This window comes from Mytilus edulis, chromosome 9 (assembly GCF_963676685.1).
Source record: "Mytilus edulis chromosome 9, xbMytEdul2.2, whole genome shotgun sequence".
NCBI classification, from domain to species: Eukaryota; Metazoa; Mollusca; class Bivalvia; order Mytilida; family Mytilidae; genus Mytilus; species Mytilus edulis.
Window position 1 is genome coordinate 82,679,199 of NC_092352.1, and position 24,684 is coordinate 82,703,882.

At 35.2% G+C, this 24,684-nt stretch overlaps 1 protein-coding gene across 1 annotated transcript in view; it reads right to left on the minus strand.

Moving 5' to 3' along the window:
- LOC139490467 (uncharacterized) overlaps positions 1–23,434 on the minus strand; it is a 34,727-nt gene extending 11,293 nt beyond the window's left edge. The window contains exons 1-2 of the mRNA XM_071277245.1: positions 23,232–23,434; positions 21,572–21,652 (exon numbers count right to left, since the gene is read on the minus strand). Coding sequence (XP_071133346.1) covers positions 21,572–21,652; positions 23,232–23,409 — 259 coding nt within the window. The 5' untranslated portion in view covers positions 23,410–23,434. The remainder of the gene's footprint in view (positions 1–21,571; positions 21,653–23,231) is intronic.
- Positions 23,435–24,684: the final 1,250 nt, after the last annotated feature.

Consider the following 24,684-nt stretch of genomic DNA (forward strand, 5'->3'; position numbering starts at 1 on the left):
TAAAGTGGAGTGAAGAAATAAGGGGTCATTGAAAACATAAGAATATATTGCTATCATATATGCAGATCAGCAGCCCATACATTTGCTATAGCACATAAATATGGGACCAATAATTTCAAGTTCCCTTTTAAAAAAGACCTTATTAATGTTATGCGAGATACCACCAAAAACCACTAGGTGTTGATCAAATGATATTGTAAATAAGAGGGTTGTCCAAAATATTTCCAACAGCTGTTTGATATACACTACCTTAATCAAACCACAATGGTAAAGAAAACAGTTTTGGTCAGTCTTAAAAGAAGCAAATATATATAGAAAAAGTGCAAGCTGTTGATAAAAACTACAAATAACTGCCAGTCCTAAATGTGGGTGGAGATTACCATTTAGCACAAATGAGTTTCTGGACTAAAGAAAGTAATTTCGGCACAAACCGATTATACCCTTTCAAAAACTATGTGTAGTCCCTTTTATAAAAGTGGCAGATTATCTTTCTATCTAGAGTATCTATGACAACTAACTGCTGCTCCTAGTGACGTTAGTCTTTGGTTTTTGAAAAGATTGGATATATTGTCACAATTCTTTTCTAAGTTACCGGTCTGATAAACAGGAAGTAGCCAGATTAGCTACTAAATATATGCACACTGAAATATAGTCCCTTAAAATTCCCATGGCTGTGTACATGTTCAGATACGAACTATGAAAATTTTGTTTATATCTTTAGAGAAGTAAAATCAAGTATGTATGTCTTTAGTTTTGTCAAATTGCTGTCTTATTTTGTCCTGTTATTAGGTAACAGTATTGATACAATACTGTAAAAATACGGAGATGTGGTATGATTGCCAATGAGACGCCTACATGTATCCACTCAAGTTCAAATAAAGTGGATGTAAGCAGTTATATGCAACCATACAGCCTTCAACAATGAGAAAAATCATATCAAATAGACCCTTGTAAATAGGTGTTGATCAAATGATATTGTAAATAAGAGGGTTGTATATTTCATGACGGTATAATACTAAACCCCTAACAGGAGGGATTGTGCCTGATATTCATATGATGAAGACATAATCTTTCAATCAGTTTAATTAAGGTCTGGTTCTGGCATGTCAATAACTGCTAGTAGTCTGTTGTTATTTATGTATTATTGTCATTTTGTTTATTTGCTTTTGTTTCATATTCTGACATCGGACTCGGACTTCTCTTAAACTGAGTTTTACTGTGCGTATTGTTTCGCGTTTGTTTTTTCTACATTGGCTACAGGTATAGGGGAGGGTTGAGATCTCAAAAAACATGTTTAATCCCGCCGCAATTTTGCGCCTGTCCCAAGTTAGGAGCCTCTGACCTTTGTTAGTCTTGTATGATTTATAATTTTAGTTTCTTGTGTATAATTCGGAGCTTAGTATGACGTCCATCATCACTGAACTAGTATACATATTTGTTTAGGGGCCAGCTTACGGACACCTCCGTGTGCGGGAGTTTCTCGCTACATTGAAGATCTATCGGTGGCCTTCGGCTGTTGTCTACTCTATGGTCGGGTTGTTGTCTCCGTGACACATTCCCCATTTCCATACTCAATTTTATAGTATGATTTACATCTTCAATAATCACGAAACAATCAGAGACAAGTTTGGGTCTAAATCTGTATGTCCCACATAATCAAATTGACCGAAGAGAGAGGCGAAAGATACTAAAGGCTTATTCAAACACATAAGTCAATAATAAACTGACAAAACCACGGCAAAAAAAAAAGAGAAAGATTAAAAAACAAACAACAGAATGCAAAACACAACAAAGAACATCACAGACTGAACAAAACGAACCTCGCCAAAAAACTGGTGTGACCAAATGACTAATTTATCTCAGCCTTACATTATTTAGCAGACCCTTTATTATACCAAACCAAACAAAGTTCTTTATGGTACAATGTTTTTGATCCATCGGTCTGTCAGTCCTGTTCTCGTTATTGCAACTCCTCTGAAACCACATAACAGAGTTTTATAAATCTTTGTAGATAATGAGGAAATTATGAAATTATCAATTCATTGATTTCCTATATACTCCTACAACAGTTTGTCATAAAATCTGTCTAAAGACCACAACAGAGTTTCATGAATTTTTTAGATAGCTAGGACATGCTATGTAAATGTGCATATTGGCAGAAAATCATGATTAAAATTTTTATGCCCCACCTACGATAGTAAATGGGCATTAGTTTTTGTTGAAGGTCAGGTCCAATAAACTTGAAACTTAGTACATATGTTTCCAATAATATGTTTTTTTCTAAGCTTAATGCCAAAGAAGGTTTTTCCCCCTATTTCACGGTCCACTGAACAAAGAAAATGATAGGGCAAGTGGGGAACGGTGTACGATGGACACATTCTTGTTTTTGTCGAGCCTGCGACTTTTGTCGCAGAAAGCTCGACATAGGAATGGTGATCCGGCGGCGACAGCGTTAGTTCACTTCTTAAAAGCTTTATATTTTAGACGGCGAACGACCTGGATGCTCCATACTTTAAATACAGATGCCTTAAGTTTGGAAGTTTCCGTCTGTCACATGTCCATTGTCCTTGAACTCATTTTCATGGTTCAGTGACTACTTGAAAAAAAGTTAAAAGTTTTTGTAATTTCTCTCATATTATGGGTAACTATGTTTAGTATTTCCGTACCTTGGTCAGCATGCCCATCAGACAGTTTTCACTTGACCTCGCCATCATTTCATGGATCAATGAAAAGGGTTAACTTTTTGGTGGTCAAGTCTATATCTCAGATATTATATGAAATATGTCTTGTATATTTGGTGTATGGAAGGATTGTAAGGTGTACATGTCCAACTGACAGGTGTCATCTGATCTTGACCTCATTTCCTTGGTTCAATGGTCAAAGTTAAGCTTTTGAGTTTTGTTCGTTTTTTCTAATACTATATGCAATAGGTCAACTTTATTTGGTGTCTGGAAATATCTTATGATGTCAGCCTCGCAAGTCTCATTTGACCTTGACCTCATTTTCGAGGTTCATTGTTCAGTGTTTAGTTTTTGTGCCAAGTGTCATCTGACCTCGACCTGATTTGTATTGAATGATTGTAAGGTGTAAATGTATTCCTCATTTTGGTCATATGACCTTGATCTCATTTTCTTTGGTCATGTTATTAATAAGTTTATGTGATAATTGTAGTAAAACTTTATATTTAGGTCTATCAACATAAATAAGGCGAGAAATTTCAACGTGTGTACTCTTGTTAGGAATTAGGAACTATGCCTTCTGAACTTAGAATTTCGGCCTAAATATACTTCTGCATATCTTCTGAAATTACACAACAGAATTTCATGCGTGTTTGAACTAAATAATCTGTTGAAATTTTGTTTGCTTAGTGACAATGTCGGGCTGTGAAGTATGTGAGCGTGCTCACAAAGGTTCTTTGATTACACACAGTCAATGCATTGTCTGTGCTTCCCAGATACAGTCTGTATGCATTTTCTTTGTTGTAAATTAAATTAAGTTTATGTATTGTACGTCGTTCTTAGTCTTTATACATTGTTTATATGCTTTGACTATGAGTCTAAGATACTTCTATTGTCGGTATATCTTAGATTTAGTCGGTTAACACTGTCTATGGATCAGAGACACAGTATGTATGCATTGTAAGTTGTTCCAAGTTGAAATAAAAGTCTGTATGTTTTGCCTGTTACTGCAAGATAAAGTGTGTGCACTGCCTGTGGCTCTTATATAGTCTGTATGCATTTTCTGTATGCTTTATCTATGGGTCTAATTTTTAGATACAGTCTGTATACAAACTGTATCTCTGACCCATATACAGTGTCCAAAAAAACTCTGTTTTAAGATCTCTAACCCATATACAGTGTGAAAATGATCTTTGGTTCTAAGATGCATTTTGTTTGATTGGCTGAATGCTTAGTATATATTGGTTTCGATATATGGTCTGTATGTATTGTATGGATCTTATATATTTGTATTTTTTTCCATCTGATGAGTAAGCCTTTTTCAACTGATTTTTATAGTTCGTTCTTATGTTGTACTGTTACACCAAAGTCCCAGGTTTTTGGAGGTTTGGGATCCCGCTAACATGTTTAACCCCGCCACATTCTGTATGTGTGTGCCTGTCCCAAGTTAGGAGACTGTAATTCAGTGGTTGTCGTTTGTTTATATGTTACATATTTGTTTTTCGTTCATTTTTTGTATATAAATTAGGTCGTTAGTTTTTTCGTTTAAATTGTTTCACATTGTCATTTCGGGACTTGTTATAGGTGACTATGCGGTATGGGCTGTGCTCATTGTTGAAGGCCGTACGGTGACCTATAGTTGTTAATTTCTGTGCCATTTTGGTCTCTTGTGGAGAGTTGTCAGTAGTGTTTGTGGGACAGAATGAACCCATAAAGGTGGACGTCGGACGCTGACGCTATATTTGGACCTGGGTGTGAACGCCGACGCCATATTTGGGCCTTAACGCGGACGCCATGGTCGACCATGAAATCGGGACGCGAATTTGAGGTTGGACCGTATGATTCGGACATCGAGACACCGACCCATATTTGGGCTTTAAACTTGGACGCTATACCTTAATGTTGCATCAGACTACCCTTTAAAGTGACGTCATACCCTTAAAAGTGGACGGTATATTCTCGAAAATGGACGAGAATTTGTCTTTGATAAACGCTTACCCAACCCCTAGGTAATAAGTCTGTGATAATTCTGAAAAGAATCTTCTACCTCTTAAATAATTAACTGCTTATACATGTTTATAACAACTGTAAGAATTCTCCAAGATATACTATTTATATTAATCAGAAAAACTGTCACTCAATGCAGTAGGCGGAACTATTCCCGTGTAAAGAGAATTGGATTAAAATGTTTGATATCAATACATAAAATATTTGTCTTTATCTTTTTAATTTTTGGATTTCTTATCTTATTAACATGACAATCGTGAAACATTCAGTAGTATTGCTTTCTACGGAAGCCCATTTAGGACCTCCCGAAAAATTATTTGAATTCGAAATCACGAATTTAAATTGTTATCTCGAATTTTATAATTCGTTTTAACAGATTAAATTTGTGATAATGAATTGGTGAAAATCGTTATAACAGATCTTGTAATTCGTTATTAAGAATTAAATTCCTTATCACAATTTTTTGTAATTTGTGATAACGATAAATTCGTTATAACGATTTTATCGTTATAGCGAATTGTAGAATTTGTTTAAACTGATTAAATTTGTGATAACGAATTTGTGGAATTCGTTACCACAGTTTTTATTGTAATTGGTAATTTCAGATTAAATTTCATTATCACAGATTTTTAGCTCACATGGCACACAGAATAAAGAGAGCTTTCTTCCTCACTCTGCACCCATCGCTGTTTACTACTTTTACAAAAATCTTCTTCATTAAAACCTTTTTGACAAAGTGAAACAAACTTGACCGCAATCAATTTAGTTTTAACGCATTTTACACTATACCTAGAAATTTTTGTCGTGTAAACGGGTGGGTTTATTAGCCAGTGACCCAGTTTACACACCGAAACTCTCCGGGGGAAAATATGTCTAATTCTCATATTTCTTGACCGAAATATTTTTATTTTTTATTTTCTACCAAAGTTTTTTTAAGCGGTGAATATCATAAGTGTGTGTACCTGGATACATTTTACACAGATGCAACGGAAATAATTTCGCCAACATGGTTTATCGAAATGTAAACCTAGGGATGAAAATCTTAGGTTTTACACTTCGATTAACCATGTTGTCGAAACTAATTCTTTGCTTCTGTGTAAAATATATTAATTGGCGATACACACGAAGGAAATCGCCTGTCTAAGAAGACTTTAAATTAAGAAAAAGGAATACAAATGTTACTGTCACGAATTATGGGTATCAAACACATTTTTTATGCCCCCACCGCTAGGCGTGGGAGAAGTTTAGTCTAGCCCTTGTCCGTCAGTCCAGTCCGTTTGTCGGGTACGTTCCCAGAAATGGTTTCCGTTTGCCTCAACCAAATGTTATAAATTCAACTTATACACTATGCCAATTACTAAAACACACAGATAAAATTTGAAATTGAAGGGCGTCTCTTTTATAGTTCGTGAGTTATGCCCCTTTACAAATGGTCAAAGACGTAGTGTTTATTCTGTAATTTCCGCTCTCTACATTTAGTTTGCCTCAACCAAATGTTATTGAATTAATACACAATGTTTATTTACACAAAACACTGAGTCTGATGATCAAGTTTGAAATTGGGTGACGCCACTTTTACCGTTCTGAACTTGTGCCCATTCAGCGCTAATTTACAAAAACAAAACAAAACCAACAAACAACCAAATTAAGTGTCCAATCAATTTTGCTAATTTTTAAAATAGAAATCGTTAAAACTAAATTGCTCGTGGTCAAGTTTGTTTAACTTTGACCAAAAGGTTTCAGTAAAGAGAAAAAAGCTAACTTAACCCTGTGTGCCAGGTGAGGTAGTTCAAATTTAGGTGAAAATGTTTTTAATCTGGAAACACAAATTACATTAAAAAAGAATGTGATAACAAATTCCACAAATTCGTTATCACGAATTTAATCCGTAATAACCATTTATACAATTCGTTATAACGATTTTAATTCGGTATCACACATTACAAAAAATTGTGATAACGAATTTAATTCGTAATAATTCGTAACGAATTACAAAATCTGATATAACGATTTCCAACAATTCGTTCTCACAAATTTAAGCTGTTATAACGAATTATAAAATTCGTAATAACGATTTAAATTCGTGATTTCGAATTCAAATTATATTTGTGGGAGGTCCTATGGGCGTCCGTAGCTTTCCGACTTATTTGAACCACTTAATTAATATCCTATGGTCCTGTTTAACATGACATCTCAAATAATAAGATTAAGAGATAAAGCACATCTGGTGATTAAAAATAAGTATCTTTATACACTTTCTTTCAATAACATGTTTACAGGTGTACACTTTTTTATTTGGTTCTAATTAACGGACACCAATTATAAAAATATAGTCTGTGACATTAAATAATTATCTTTATCTTTTAGATAAGCATGACAACCGTAAACATTGAGTAGTATTGCATTCCAACTCATTTCAACCACATATAATTACTATCATATGATTAGGATTTCAACCCAAATGATTAACTAAAACCACGTCTGGTCATTTAAAATTGTTTCTCATTTAACATAATCTTAACTATATATTTGAAAATTCCACGGTCGTAGTTGGTTTTTATCTTCAAAAATACACGGATAATATATTTAATCAATCAATATTTATATACAAGGAGTTTGGATTGGGTTTACAGAATAGAGAATAATGGACGAAAAAATAAATAAAGAATGATATGGGCGAGAAAAATAAAGAATAAAGAAATATGACCAAAATAAATATAAAGAATAGTGAAATAGGGACTGGTAAAATATATCGAATAGAGAAATATACGGCTGCTTAAATATAAGGAATTAAGAATTATGGGATGTTAAACTATAAAAAAAATTATAAAGGAATACAAACAAATACGACTGTTACAGTATATAATTGCAGTAGCATTTTTTGTTTGTTTGTGCACGTGCAAGAATTATGTCCGTGCAGAGAAACAAGAACCGGTTTGAACCGGTATAAATGAGATGATTCTGGCTCTGTAGGTGACCGGCTCTTAGCATACGGTCCAATCAAACAAGTTTTATGTCTATATAGTCCTTAACATAAAATTATGATGAAGATTACTAAATGCTTAAGGAAGAAAGATGATCAGGAGGATTCATTGATTATACAGAAACACAAAAAATTGTATTGACTATAAAAATTATTTCAACCGTATAGAAGATAAATTAGTCTACTGTACTTATACACAACACATTTTAGCCTATTGCAAGGCAAAACTTATGTTACTATCCAATATACCCTTTATCCCGCGGGGTGGCCTCTTTTACAAGACCTATACCTATTGTATTTATGGTTAACGTGTTCTAAACATTCATGAATTATTTACCACTGGACGTTAAACAATCAATTACTATTTCCGTTTATTTCCTTAAATACGGCTTTGAGTATAACAAAACTGTAAGAGAGATACTAAAGGTTTCACTGGAAGTAACACTATGGACGAGTTTTGTTTATTTATTAATAGGGAAAACTCGCTTTCATCCATCGTTTGAAAATAACGTACGTGGCAATTTCAAAGTGCGCCTTGCAAAACGCTATACGTTGGATGGATCGTGGGAATGTGCATTGAAGGTGTCTTTCATACCGGAATTAGAAGCCTAAACGAGACGTATGTACTTCTGTTCCGATTTCGTGCACCAGTCGTACGTTAGGGAAAATCTCTCCATATTCTCCAGTCGATACGATTAAATGAAGATATCACGGACGTGACGTTTGGGAAACCAGTCTATTTCACGGTAACCAGGAATGAATTGTATCACATCGAATTTGTTTTGAGATACGATCATCTTCAAATATGTCGTCTAAAAGATGACCATGTATTTCTCTTGCTATATTTTCGAAGGAAGTGAAGTAAATCTATAAGAGGAAACTACTCACTGTCATTTAGGAAATTACGAGTATGTTTAATTGCAATATTTGCTGTAAAGTGTATGTGTGGCCGCACGATCTTCAAAGACATATAAGAAGTAAGCATTCTTCCGATGAGCCACTATACCACCCAGGTGTTACCCAGCAGCAGCAAAAGCAGTAACAGCAGCAGCAGAAAAAGAAGCAGCAGCAGCAGAAGGCTTTCGTGTTTAGACACCCTTTCACCATGATTGTGTCCGGTCCAACCTCCTGCGATAAAACTTATTTTATTTTATTTGTTTCAACACATAAAAAAACTGTGAAGTCCTAGTCCAGACAGGATCGTTTGGTTGTATAAAAGGTGGCAACCTCTTTACGAGGAACTACAACGAACACGCAGTGCTTCCACGCGTTGAATTCATTCGTGGAATTCCTTTTGATCTCGAAAGGGACGATTTTTTCGATCCCAACATTCGAAACATGATCCTATTAGATGACCTCATGTCAACATCGGACAAAGACTCCAGAATAAATGATTTGTTTACGGAAGGGTGTCACCATAGGAATTTATCGGTCGTCGTTTTTAATCAGAATTTATACTTTGGCAAAGACCCCACCCAGAGACGAAACTGTCATTATCTCATTCTCTTTAATAACCCCATTGATCGACAGCCCATCGTGACTCTTGGCCGACAGATGTATCCTTCTCGAGGGGACTTCTTTCTCCGGAAATTTGAAGAGGCAAAGAGGACACCTTTCGGGTACTTTCTTGTTGACCTAAAAGCTAGAACCCCAGAAGCCTCCAGATTGCACACAGAGGTCTTGCAGGTCGGTCAAGGAGAGACACCAGACGGACAGAGGGATGACGACCGTCTCTCGAATACTTTTGAAGACGATAGTTCGGTCTCATCAGACGAAGATATTGCCGACGAGACAACACATATTTCGTCAGAGGATGCCGAAACACGGAAAGATCTCATCGCCTGTCAGGATTGCGGAGTACTTAGTGTTTGCTCACCTACGTGGATGAGAAGCCCAACGTCAGCAAGGTTGTGGGAATCAAAACGGCATTGCCCTTAACGATGACCGGGAAAGATGTAGAGGATGCTTTGAGTGGATTGCCCGTGACCGTTTGCTGTGCAGAAGACTTGCCTAGATATGTGAGCGACAGGCGTAGAAGGTTTGTGGTCAATACAGACAACTGTGATCAAAAGGGGAGACATTGGGTTGCATTTCATTTCCCCGCATCGGGTCCATCAGAATTTTTCGACTCCTTAGGACGATTACCGGAAAAGTACCAACGCTATTTCAGACATGTACTCATCGTCAATGGACCGAAATACTGTGTGGTTTGCAATCAAATCCAACCCGATGATTCAGATACATGTGGCCTGTATTGCATTTATTACGTCAAATTGAGATGTCGGGACTCGAGATGAAGGACATTATCAACAACTTTTCATCCACTGACACGATTCAGAATGACAGTAAACTCGTAGCTCTATTTGGTTAAATGAAAAATAATGATACAAAAAAAAATAATGAAAAAAGAAAGAAAAAAAACAGAAGAAAAGAAAAAAAATCTTAAAACACCTACATGGATGTATAGCAGGTCTCAAGTCTTGAAAAACTCTTTCTAGGGTCACTAAAAGTATTCACCCTGGAGGGTAGCCTGGTCAAACATTAAGATATAGCGTCCAGGATTTAAGCCCAAATATGGCGTCGGCGTCTCGATGTCCGAGTAACATGGTCCAACCCGAAGTTTGCGTCTTGATTTCAGGGTCGACTATGGCGTCCGCTTTAAGGCCCAAATATGGCGTCGGCGTCTGCGCCAACTTTCGAATATGGCGTCAGCGTCCGACGTCCACCTTAATGGGGGTCATTCTGTCCCACAAACACTACTGTTGTCTCATTGACAATCATACAACATCTACTTTTTTATATAATATATGTATTATCTATACGTATATATTTTCTATATACGAATTTTACATGTTTAGATGATGCAATGAAAATTCAGAAGATATGTGGTAATATTGCCAATGGGAAACTTATCCACCAAAGACAAACGAATGTGAATCAGCCATGAGTTACACGTATGTATTCATGTAAAATGCTATTAAAACCCATTCCTGACTAGATGTGACAAAAAACGAAAACTAACAGCCCGATTAATGCTGAAACGATAAACGTAAAATTAATATCAAAGACAGCATCCAATAACAATACAGTGCTCCTATATATCGTCTACCAATAGTATTTATCTATACCTACCGTCGGTGGTTAACATGCAATACAGTACTCCTATTTACCGTTTATCAACAGTATTTGTCTATACCAACCGTCAGTGGTTAACACACAATATAGTGCTCCTATACACCGTTTATCAACAGTATTTGTCTATACCAACCGTCAGTGGTTAACATACAATATAGTGCTCCTATACACCGTATATCAACAGTATTTGTCTGTACCTACCGTCGGTGGTTAACATACAATACAGTGCTCCATTACACAGTCTATTGACAGTTGTCTATACCTACCGTCGGTGATTAACATGCAATATAGTGCTCCTATATACCGTCTATCAACATAATTTATCTATACCTACCGTCGGTGATTAACATGCAATAAAATGCTCCTATATACCGTCTATTATTATTTTTTTTCTAAACCTACCGTCGGTAGTTAACATGCGATATAGTGCTCCTATATTCCGTCTACCAAAGTATTTATCCATATCTACCGTCGGTGGTTAACATGCAATACAGTACTCCTATTCACCGTATATCAACAGTATTTGTCTATACCTACCGTCGGTGGTTAACATACAATATAGTGCTCCAATATAACGTCTATCAACAGTATTTGTCTATACCTACTGTCGGTAGTTAACATACAATATAGTGCTCCTATATACCGTCTATCAACAGTATTTGTCTATACCTACTGTCGGTAGTTAACATACAATATAGTGCTCCTATATACCGTCTATCAACAGTATTTGTCTATACCTACTGTAGGTAGTTAACATACAATATAGTGCTCCTATATACCGTCTATCAACAGTATTTGTCTATACCTACCGTCAGTGATTAACATACGATATAGTGCTATTACACATACCGTCTATCAAAAGTTTTAGTCTTTACCTACTGTTGGTAGTTAACATACAATATAGTGCTCCTATATACCGTCTATCAACAGTATTTGTCTATACCTACTGTCGGTAGTTAACATACAATATAGTGCTCCTACATGTGTATATACCGTCTATCAACAGTATGTGTCTATACCTACTGTCGGTAGTTAACATACAATATAGTGCTCCTATATACCGTCTATCAACAGTATTTGTCTAATACCTACTGTCGGTAGTTAACATACAATATAGTGCTCCTATATACCGTCTATCAACAGTTTGTGTCTATACCTACCGTCGGTAGTTAACATACAATATAGTGCTCCTATATACCGTCTATCAACAGTATTTGTCTATACCTACTGTCGGTAGTTAACATACAGTATAGTGCTCCTATACACCGTATATCAACAGTATTTGTCTGTACCTACCGTCGGTGGTTAACATACAATACAGTGCTCCATTACACAGTCTATTGACAGTTGTCTATACCTACCGTCGGTGATTAACATGCAATATAGTGCTCCTATATACCGTCTATCAACAGAATTTATCTATACCTACCGTCGGTGATTAACATGCAATAAAATGCTCCTATATACCGTCTATTATTATTTTTGTTTCTAAACCTACCGTCGGTAGTTAACATGCGATATAGTGCTCCTATATACCGTCTACCAACAGTATTTATCTATACCTACTGTCGGTGGTTAACATGCAATACAGTACTCCTATTCACCGTATATCAACAGTATTTGTCTATACCTACCGTCGGTGGTTAACATACAATATAGTGCTCCTATATAACGTCTATCAACAGTATTTGTCTATACCTACTGTCGGTAGTTAACATACAATATAGTGCTCCTATATACCGTCTATCAACAGTATGTGTCTATACCTACTGTCTGTAGTTAACATACAATATAGTGCTCCTATATACCGTCTATCAATAGTATTTGTCTATACTTACTGCAGGTAGTTAACATACAATATAGTGCTCCTATATACCGTCTATCAACAGTATTTGTCTATACCTACTGTCGGTAGTTAACGTACAATATAGTGCTCCTATATAACGTCTATCACCAGTATTTGTCTATACCTACCGTCGGTAGTTAACATATAATATAGTGCTCCTATATACAGTCTATCAACAGTATTTGTCTATTCTTACTGTCGGTAGTTAACATACAATATAGTGCTCCTATATACCGTCTATCACCAGTATTTGTCTATACCTACTGTCGGTAGTTAACATACAATATAGTGCTCCTATATACCGTCTATCAACAGTATTTGTCTATACCTACCGTCGATGATTAACATACGATATAGTGCTATTATATATACCGTCTATCAAGAGTTTTAGTCTATACCTACTGTTGGTAGTTAACATACAATATAGTGCTCCTATATACCGTCTATCAACAGTATGTGTCTATACCTACTGTCGGTAGTTAAAATACAATATAGTGCTCCTATATACCGTCTATCAACAGTATTTGTTTATACCTACCGTCGGTGGTTAACATACAATATAGTGCTCCTATATACCGTCTATCAAGAGTTTTAGTCTATACCTACTGTTTGTAGTTAACGTACAATGTAGTGCTCCTATATACCGTCTATCAACAGTATTAGTCTATACCTACTGTCAGTAGTTAACATACAATATAGTGCTCCTATACACCGTCTAACAACAGTATTTGTCTATACCTACTGTCGGTGGTTAACATACAATATAGTGCTCCTATAAACCGTCTATCAACTGTATTTGTCTATACCTACTGTCGGTAGTTAACATACAATATAGTGCTCCTATATACAGTCTATCACCAGTATTTGTCTATACATAGTGTCGGTAGTTAACATACAATATTTTGTTCCTATATACCGTCTATCAACAGTATTTGTCTATACCTACTGTCGGAAGGTAACATACAATATAGTGCACCTTTATACTGTCTATCAACAGTATTTGTCTATACCTACCGTCGGTGGTTAACATACAATATAATGCTCCTATACACCGTATATCAACAGTATTTGTCTGTACCTACCGTCGGTGGTTAACATACAATACAGTGCTCCATTACACAGTCTATTGACAGGTGTCTATACCTACCGTCGGTGATTAACATGCAATATAGTGCTCCTATGTACCGTCTATCAACAGAATTTATCTATACCTACCGTCGGTGATTAACATGCAATAAAATGCTCCTATATGCCGTCTATTATTATTTTTTTTTCTAAACCTACCGTCGGTAGTTAACATGCGATATAGTGCTACTATATACCGTCTACCAACAGTATTTATCTATACCTACTGTCGGTGGTTAACATGCAATACAGTACTCCTATTCACCGTATATCAACAGTATTTGTCTATACCTACCGTCGGTGGTTAACATACAATATAGTGCTCCTATATAACGTCTATCAACAGTATTTGTCTATACCTACTGTCGGTAGTTAACATACAATATAGTGCTCCTATATACCGTCTATCAACAGTATGTGTCTATACCTACTGTCTGTAGTTAACATACAATATAGTGCTACTATATACCGTCTATCAATAGTATTTGTCTATACTTACTGTAGGTAGTTAACATACAATATAGTGCTCCTATATACCGTCTATCACCAGTATTTGTCTATACCTACCGTCGGTAGTTAACATACAATATAGTGCTCCTATATACAGTCTATCAACAGTATTTGTCTATACCTACTGTCAGTAGTTAACATACAATATAGTGCTCCTATATACCGTCTATCACCAGTATTTGTCTATACCTACTGTCGGTAGTTAACATACAATATAGTGCTCCTATATACCGTCTATCAACAGTATTTGTCTATACCTACCGTCGATGATTAACATACGATATAGTGCTATTATATATACCGTCTATCAAGAGTTTTAGTCTATACCTACTGTTGGTAGTTAACATACAATATAGTGCTCCTATATACCGTCTATCAACAGTATGTGTCTATACCTACTGTCGGTGGTTAACATGCAATACAGTACTCCTATTCACCGTATATCAACAGTATTTGTCTATACCTACCGTCGGTGGTTAACATACAATATAGTGCTCCTATATAACGTCTATCAACAGTATTTGTCTATACCTACTGTCGGTAGTTAACATACAATATAGTGCTCCTATATACCGTCTATCAACAGTATGTGTCTATACCTACTGTCTGTAGTTAACATACAATATAGTGCTACTATATACCGTCTATCAATAGTATTTGTCTATACTTACTGTAGGTAGTTAACATACAATATAGTGCTCCTATATACCGTCTATCACCAGTATTTGTCTATACCTACCGTCGGTAGTTAACATACAATATAGTGCTCCTATATACAGTCTATCAACAGTATTTGTCTATACCTACTGTCAGTAGTTAACATACAATATAGAGCTCCTATATACCGTCTATCACCAGTATTTGTCTATACCTACTGTCGGTAGTTAACATACAATATAGTGCTCCTATATACCGTCTATCAACAGTATTTGTCTATACCTACCGTCGATGATTAACATACGATATAGTGCTATTATATATACCGTCTATCAAGAGTTTTAGTCTATACCTACTGTTGGTAGTTAACATACAATATAGTGCTCCTATATACCGTCTATCAACAGTATGTGTCTATACCTACTGTCGGTAGTTAAAATACAATATAGTGCTCCTATATACCGTCTATCAACAGTATTTGTTTATACCTACCGTTGGTGGTTAACATACAATATAGTGCTCCTATATAACGTCTATCAAGAGTTTTAGTCTATACCTACTGTTGGTATTTAACGTACAATGTAGTGCTCCTATATACCGTCTATCAACAGTATTAGTCTATACCTACTGTCGGTAGTTAACATACAATATAGTGCTCCTATATACCGTCTAACAACAGTATTTGTCTATACCTACTGTCGGTGGTTAACATACAATATAGTGCTCCTATAAACCGTCTATCAACTGTATTTGTCTATACCTACTGTCGGTAGTTAACATACAATATAGTGCTCCTATATACAGTCTATCAACAGTATTTGTCTATACCTACCGTCGGTGGTTAACATACAATATAGTGCTCCTATATACCGTCTATCAAGAGTTTTAGTCTATACCTACTGTCGGTAGTTAACATACAATATAGTGCTCCTATATACAGTCTATCACCAGTATTTGTGTATACATAGTGTCGGTAGTTAACATACAATATTTTGTTCCTATATACCGTCTATCAACAGTATTTGTCTATACCTACTGTCGGAAGGTAACATACAATATAGTGCACCTTTATACTGTCTATCAACAGTATTTGTCTATACCTACCGTCGGTGGTTAACATACAATATAGTGCTCCTATATACCGTGTATCAGCAGTATTTGTCTATACCTACCGTCGGTGGTTAACATACAATATAGTGCTCCTATATACCGTCTATCAGCAGTATTTGTCTATACCTACTGTCGGTAGTTAACATACAATATAGTGCTCCTATATACCGTCTATCACCAGTATTTGTCTATACCTACCGTCGGTGATTAACATACGATATAGTGCTATTACATATACCGTCTATCTAGAGTTTTAGTCTTTACCTACTGTTGGTAGTTAACATACAATATAGTGCTCCTATATACCGTCTATCAACAGTATTTGTCTATACCTACTGTCGGTAGTTAACATACAATATAGTGCTCCTACATGTGTATATACCGTCTATCAACAGTATTTGTCTATACCTACCGTCGGTGGTTAACATACAATATAGTGCTGCTATATACCGTCTATCAAGAGTTTTAGTCTATACCTACTGTTGGTAGTTAACATACAATATAGTGCTCCTATATACCGTCTATCAACAGTATTTGTCTATACCTACCGTCGGTGGTTAACATGCAATATAGTCCTCCTATATACTGTCTATCAACAGTATTTGTCTATACCTACCGTCGGTGGTTAACATGCCATACAGTACTCCTATATATCGTCTATCAACAGTATTTGTCTGTACCTACCGTCGGTGGTTAACATGCCATACAGTACTCCTATATACCGTATATCAACAGTACCTGTCTATACCTACCATCGGTGGTTAACAAGCATTACAGTACTCCTATATACCGTCTATCAATACTATGTTTCTCTACCTACCGTCGGTGGTTAACATATAATACAGTGCACCTATATACCGTCTATTATCAGTATTTTTCTAAACCTACCATAGGTGATTAATATGCAATATAGTGCTCCTATATACCGTCTATCAACACTATGTTTTTGACCTGTTTCTATACCCACCGTCGGTGGTTAACATGCAATACAGTGCAGCTATATACCGTATATCAACAGTATTTGTCTATACCTATCGTCGGTGGTTAACATGCAATATAGTCCTCCTATATACTGTCTATCAACAGTATTTAGTCTATACCTACCGTCGGTGGTTAACATGACATATAGTACTCCTATATACCGTATATCAACAGTACCTGTTTATACCTACCATCGGTGGTTAACAAGCAATACAGTACTCCTATATACCGTATATCAAAAGTATTTGTCTATACCTACCGTCGGTGGTTAACGTAAAATATAGTGCTGTCTATTAAAATTATGTGTCTATACATACTGTCGGTGGTTAACATACAATAAAGTGCTCCTATAAACCGTCTATCAACAGTTTTCATTTATACCTACCGTCGATGGTCAATATAACGTATTATATGGTCCGTATATAGTGCTCATATACACCGTCTGTCAAAAGTATCTGAATTTACCTACCGCCGGTGGTTAACATACAATATAGTGCTCCTATATACCGTCTATTAACAGTATTTCTTTATACCTACCGTCGGTGGTTAACGTAAAATATAGTGCTCCTTTATATACCGTCTTTCAATAGTATTTCTTTATATATACCTACTGTCGGTGGTTAACATAGAATTTAGTGCTCCTATATACCGTCTATCAACCGTATTTGTCTATACCTACCGGCGGTTGTTATCAAAACAAACTATTTTCAATCGACAGTCCAAAGTTTCGTATCTATACTTCACTCTGATTGACTGATGACATTTATTTGACCAGTAACATTCCCTATTGTATTCATTATTTAGTTTTCTCCCTGAACTTGTCTGAAATATTTGCGGCTGTACTGATGGCAAACAACAATCAATCAATTTCTTAAAGTACTTCTTAATCTAAATAATATATTATTTTTTAATCTAACCAGTAATATGTGATCGGTGAATGTACGTATGACAATTACGCCAATTTTGAAAAAGCATATTTTTTTTCATTTGCGCACATTGACATTTTTTAATTTGCGCCAAATTGATTCGAAAGGTTAGGTCTGATAAATTTAGATGATAAAATTAAACTTGTTTAACCAAACGCAGCAATTCAATGAACACAAGCTACAATATAGATAAATGTGTGTATAGACACATGTTGAGCTCATGGGTATCATCATTTAATCACACTTCTGGTACCCGAACATTTACTTTCATATATGGAACCGATGCCATAAAGAAAAAAACAGGCTTTAACTTATAAAAATTTTGATAAAAAAGGGGATGCTTTATTGTAGGGAAGATATCACAAGGTTGCAGTTCAACAGAAGTGTTGCATGACAATACTCAGTTAAAAAAGATTTGTGCATATGCAAATGTGCTTTTTATGTCAAACTGTTACAATCTTATTTTATAAAGTGCTACTTCAAGTGTGATGTACACTTGCAATAAACTTATCCTGCTTTCAATCCCCCTCCTCCTCCTCGTCACGTGTGAGCAAGTGGCAGGTGGCAAAAGGCCAGAAGGAATATTTTTGTTATTATATAAATAAATTCTATACATCTTATATGCCTCATGACTTGTGTTTACCTGTTAATTTGTGCAAATGAAGAAAATAAATTTGGCGCAAAGAAATAAAAAAAATAGGCGCTAATTAAGTGCAGATTGGCGCAAATGGAAAAAGCCGAAGCAAATATAATCTTTTCTCGTATCAAGATTTCAAGATTTTATTCATAACCTCAGACACATACTTGTGTACAAGAGGACAATAATATATACAACCATATTAAGATAATACATAGCGAGACAGGCGGGACAAACGAAACACAAATACATAGTATATTTTAAAAGACAATTGGTATAATTAGATTAAGTATTTTATGATTTTCTTCACGAAAATTGATAATTTCCTTTGAACTTGTACGTTACATATAGACAACAAGCCAGTGAATTTCTTCTTGCTTGGATTCATTACATAGTAATTTGGTACAAACTTTGATCTAAGAGCAGAAACATCAGCATTTTTACAGGTAAACAATATATGAAACTCATCCCCTATTCCTTCATTACATAATGTACATATTCTATTTTCCCTCGCGATCCCCGGCCCATCTACCCGTCTCAATAGGTAACTTCAAATTCGAGCATCGAAGTTTAGATATGTAATATCTGTCCTTGGGTAATAATCGCAATAGATACGGTTCCAAACCAAACTCGAGTTTGAATTAATAAAGAATAGAATTCACCCCTATCAGATCAAATTGGTGTTTTCTTTCTTTTTTTCGTTCAGTTTCATCTAGTCTATTTGTTCATTTGACTCTGTCTCCATCACGACTAGGATGCATTTTAATTTATAATGTAAAGTCGTTCAGGTTTTTGTTTTATTATATAAAAAAAGAAGATATAGCATCAATTTGCCAATGAGACAACTCTCTAAAAGAGACAAAGTGACACCGGAATTAACTATTAAAAAAAACCTTTAACAGATCACGGTACGCTGACGGTACAGATGTCTGTAAATTCAGAAATTAATGCGAGGTTTTTATTATTGCGACAATAATTAAGACTCGCATTTTGAAGTATTGCGTTTGAATTAATCAGGATTTTGTCTTAATCGTTGTAATCAAAATCTCATTTCAGGCTATAATGTCACTCATCGCATTAAATATTTAACAATTGCACGCAACAAATTTACATTCAAAGACTATGAATTTGATGTATATTTGACAAGATTAGTTCGTTTAAGTTGCTAAAAATTCTATAATTAGTGTATTATTCTCCCAAGTTTATTTGAAAAGGTATAATTCCTCTATACAAATGGCAAAATCTTTCATAAAATATCCAGTAAGTTGGATAAACGTTTACCAAATCATCCCAATACAGTTTGATTTATATATTCACTTTGCTATTCCGTTCTTGCACAGTGATATAGTTCATTTTGCGTCATCCCATATTCTGGCAAAGGGAGATTATCTCAGCATCACCGTTACATTAGTAATAGCTCTCGTACATAAAATAGTTAGCTCGAACTGTATGATCCTGTGTGAATCTGATCTTTATATTAAAAGTGCATAAATGGTTCACATATGGGTCTTATTTAAACATTAAACAGTATCAAAACAATTAGTGCATTATAATATAACCAAATAGGCATGCAAAAAAGAATCAATAGGCAAAATATGCTTGTCTACCGTCTAATTCTAATAGCTAATATTTACTGTATTGTACATAGCTCAATTCCATTCCATTCCATTCAATTTTATTTATTTTTTAATTTTCAGCAGAAAACAGTATTTCTAACAATTAAATTGAATTAATTTGATATGAGTTGACACACGGTAATCACTCTCATGTTTTTATTTACATCGCTGTCAATCATCCGGTAAAGATGAATATTCATTACTACCCTCGGTAGTTAACGTCCCTCGATGGTTAACTTTAAGTGCCTACCGGCTTTGAACTAGTTTTCAGTAACTCAGTGCTAGAACTCTCAGATCAGTAATTAGTGTCTTTTGCAGTTGGGATATACAAGTACCCGACCACGTCCACTCTGTGTTTTTGTTAGATGTATTTCTATTTGTATCCATCTAATGAGTTAAGCCTTTGTCAGCTGATTTTTATAGCTCGTTCTAATTATATATGTTGTACTGTTACACCACTTTCCTAGGTTAAGGGAAGGTTGTGATCCCGCTAACATGGCCAACCCCGCCACATTCTGTATATATATGTACCTGTCCCAAGTCAGGAGCCTGTTATTCAGTGGTAGTCGTTTGCTGATATGTAACATGTTTGTTTTTTATCCATTTTTTTGTAAATAAATTAGGCCGTTAGTTTTCTCGTTTGATTTTTTTTTACATTTGTCATTTCACGGGCCCCGGCCTTTTATAGCTGACTATGTGATATGGGCTTTGCTCATTGTTGAAGGCCGTACGACGACCTATAGTTGTTAATTTGTGCGTCATTTGGTCTCTTGTGGAGAGTTGTCTCATTGGCAATCATACTACATCTTCTTTTTTTTTTTTTTTTTTACTTCATGAGCTTTTTGTCTTCATGAATACAAATCAATGTGTACAGAAAACTGCCATATTTAATAGATATGACTTTAGGTTTGTAAAGTGTACATGTATGTATTTTAAAATAAAATGATGTTGTGTGATTGGCAATGAGAAAACTTTCAGACCAAATAACGTAGAAGTTAACAACTGTAGTGGGTCACCGCACGACCTCCAACAATGTCACGGTCTAAAACCCACACCGCATTACATGCTATCATATAATAAAAGGCACCGAAATGACAAAATGTATTTTACAATTCAAAGGAGGCAACTCATTTTTTTTTGTTCATTAATTAAGCGATTACTAGTAGTTCTTATTTGAACTGTTTTACATATGTCATTTCGGGGCCTTTTGTAGAGGGATATGCGGTATGGGATTTGTTTATTGTTGAAGGCCGTATGGTGACCTACAGTTGTTAAGTTCTGTGTCATTTGGGTTCTTTTGAAGAGTTGTCTCTTTAATTTGGAAATCATTTCACATCTTACTTTGATGAGATCAACATACCATCGTAAACGAGCTTCGAATTTCTACTAGTACACGTTGATCTTCCCCACTGTGTGTAACTTGCACCGCCAGTAGCTTTGTCTGTAATCAAGGACATTCATAAGTCTATGTTAAATCATATTGGAATGTTATACTCATGTATTAGTTCCATTGCGTTTTTAAACAAAATATTGAATTAGTAAAACTCAAACGTAATGCATTGTGATACATGTATAATATAGCAAACAATCTGTATATGATATGTATGTTCGTGGAAAACATTATTCTCAAATCAGATAAAAAATCTTCTTTTTGAAAATGCAGTAAGAAGGTAGAGAGACATGCCAGAAAGGCAATTCAAAACTATAATTCGAAGAAGGCTGCATGGTCACAAACCTAGTCTACAATGTAAAAATGAAGCATATAATTGAAACACCAGTGATGGTTATTGATGTATAAAAGTGTTTAGCATTGTGTTTAAATCAGTCTATACGACTGGCTTCCTAACACAGGCACTCGTCTCAGAAAAAAAAATCCTACAAACCTTTATATCAAGGTATATATATATGATTTTTTTCTGAGACGAGTGTCTGTGCTTCCTAAACGTGATTTTGATCATTTCCATGTTAAAACATACTATAATTATTGTTCTTAGATCCAAGTGTGCAATGTCTATATTGTGGTGAGATCCTAAACATATATATAAGCCAAACCCATCTAAAACATTTTTACATCTGAATTTTAACACAGTTAAAGGGATTTGTCAGATGCAAACAGACACCACACAGATTGTAAAAAATGGACGCTTTAAATCAAAACAATATGTGCCTAATCGCTTAAATTGCATAGATACCAAAGCATGCATTATTTGAAAAAACGAGAACCAAATCTTTCAGATAATTTGGTTTTTCAAAACGTGGGACAAAGATTTGTGCAGGATTGGGTTTATATATTGTATAACGTCATAAAAACATTGCAAATCATGACGCATTACTTGCCTAGGGTACGTAGGTAAAACAACTTCACAATTGAGTAAAAATTTAGCAACTGAAAGGCAAAGAGTAAACTCAGATGCTAATAAGGAAGAAAAGTTGAACCTGTCGTGGGGCTTGTTTCAGGGACAATTGCAATTTACTTCATATATGTATTTTTTAAAGTTGCATTCTCTGAGGTAACAAATATGGAAAAGAATTCGGGCGACGAAATGAGATATATCTTTCTTCTTTCATCTGTGATACAGATGTTCCGTAACTGTCATCCCAATCATGATAACGTCTATAAAACATCAAGAAATGATAGCAACCATTCAAGATTCACTATATATTGTAAAAGCGTTTACTGCATTAAATATTGGCCAGCAATTGTCAATACTAATAGACCTTTCATTTCACGGCACATCTGGATGTGTTGTTTATAGCAATAGTATATTAATGTTTGTGAAATCAATCACATCATTCTGCTTTAAGCTGAGTTTAGCTAGAAAACTGTTTGAAATAATAAAACACGGGTCAATTAAGCTGCAATTTGCAGTGGCATTCTCAAAGCATGTTTGAAACATAAAAAGCTTCTTTTTTATTACATTTTGACCTCGTGCACATCTATCTTACATATCCATAAAAAAACATGCATATATAGCTCTTGTTTTTTTACTATTTCTCTAAAGATAATATAGTTGACCTACCTCCGTTATCCTTATTATTGGGCTCTTGTTTCAAACTTTTCAGTCCTGCCCAGATAACCTGAAACATCATCGAATCCATCTTATCAGTACATGCTGAATTTGTTTTACATACTGCTGGTTTGGGTTGTTCTAGGAGCAACAAAATCACAATAAGTACGCATACAGATGTCATAGTCATTCTGTCAAAACATTCATTTAGCACTGTGCTTGGGCATTTGTTGTGTATACAAATAAATATATTTGTTGAAACCCAATACGTTATTTGTATACATATCAAGAGCTGTGACATATTGTACACGATATCTAAATTTAATGTGAAATTCGAAACTAAACCATTATATTAAATTTATTGTCTGCCAATTTACCTTATCATTTTCTGGAAAATAGATGTACAAAATATTATATAAGCGAGTCTTTGCAAAAGATAAAAATGTACCATAAAAACAGGAACGACCCGGCCCCTCCACCCCCCCCCCCCCACACTAACGAATATTAACTCCTTACCAATTATAAATATATAAAGAAATTTATATTAATAAGGGCATCCGGACATAATTTCAATACATATACGTGATTCTTGTTTTACATACGACAATACAATGCCAAAGTAGTGAAAGGAAAAGAAAAACTTGAAGTGTTTAATTACATTATAAACTTGAACTTAATCTTCACATTACGGGATTCAAAACCAAAAATTAAAATGTAATATTTATCAATGTTATTAGGATCCAAAATTAAAACAGTTAAGATTTTACTTCCATCTTTTTTATTCCTCTAGTTGTGGGGAGGGGGATCGCATTCGGAGGTCCGAGGTCCTCAATTTAAAGAAATTTTAAATTCAAACATCTCGAAATTAAAAAAAAAGAATCGCCGGATCCCAAATAGACCAACTCCGAAATCCCGAGTTTAAAAACAGCCAATCCCGACGTCCCGAAAAAGGTCCTTACCCCTCTCTAGCCGAGTCTATATGACACGGAAATAACTAGAAATGGAAAAATAATAAGCATATCCTACATCTTCGCCGCCCGATGTGACCCGAAACTAAGGACGGAATAGTACAGCTTAGTTACTTAGTACATGTACCTGCAGGGGCGGATCCAGCCATTTTAAAAAGGGGGGTTCCTAACCCAGGACAAAAGGGGGGGGTCCAATTACATGTCCCCATTCAAATGCATTGATCGTCCAAAAAAAAAGGGGGGGGTTCCAACCCCCGGAACCTTCCTCTGGATCCGCGCCTGTACCTGGGACTATTATATACTTATGTTATTAAATTAACCGAGTCCCAGCATATTACCACTCCTTTAATTTGTCCTTAATGTCGTATTTCCGGAAAAGTAGTACATACATGTACATTATTTTTACATCCTCTAGTTTTCTATGAAAGGACATATAACATTATAAATTCACATAAAAATTGATGACATTTAATTATGAATTTCATCATTATTATATT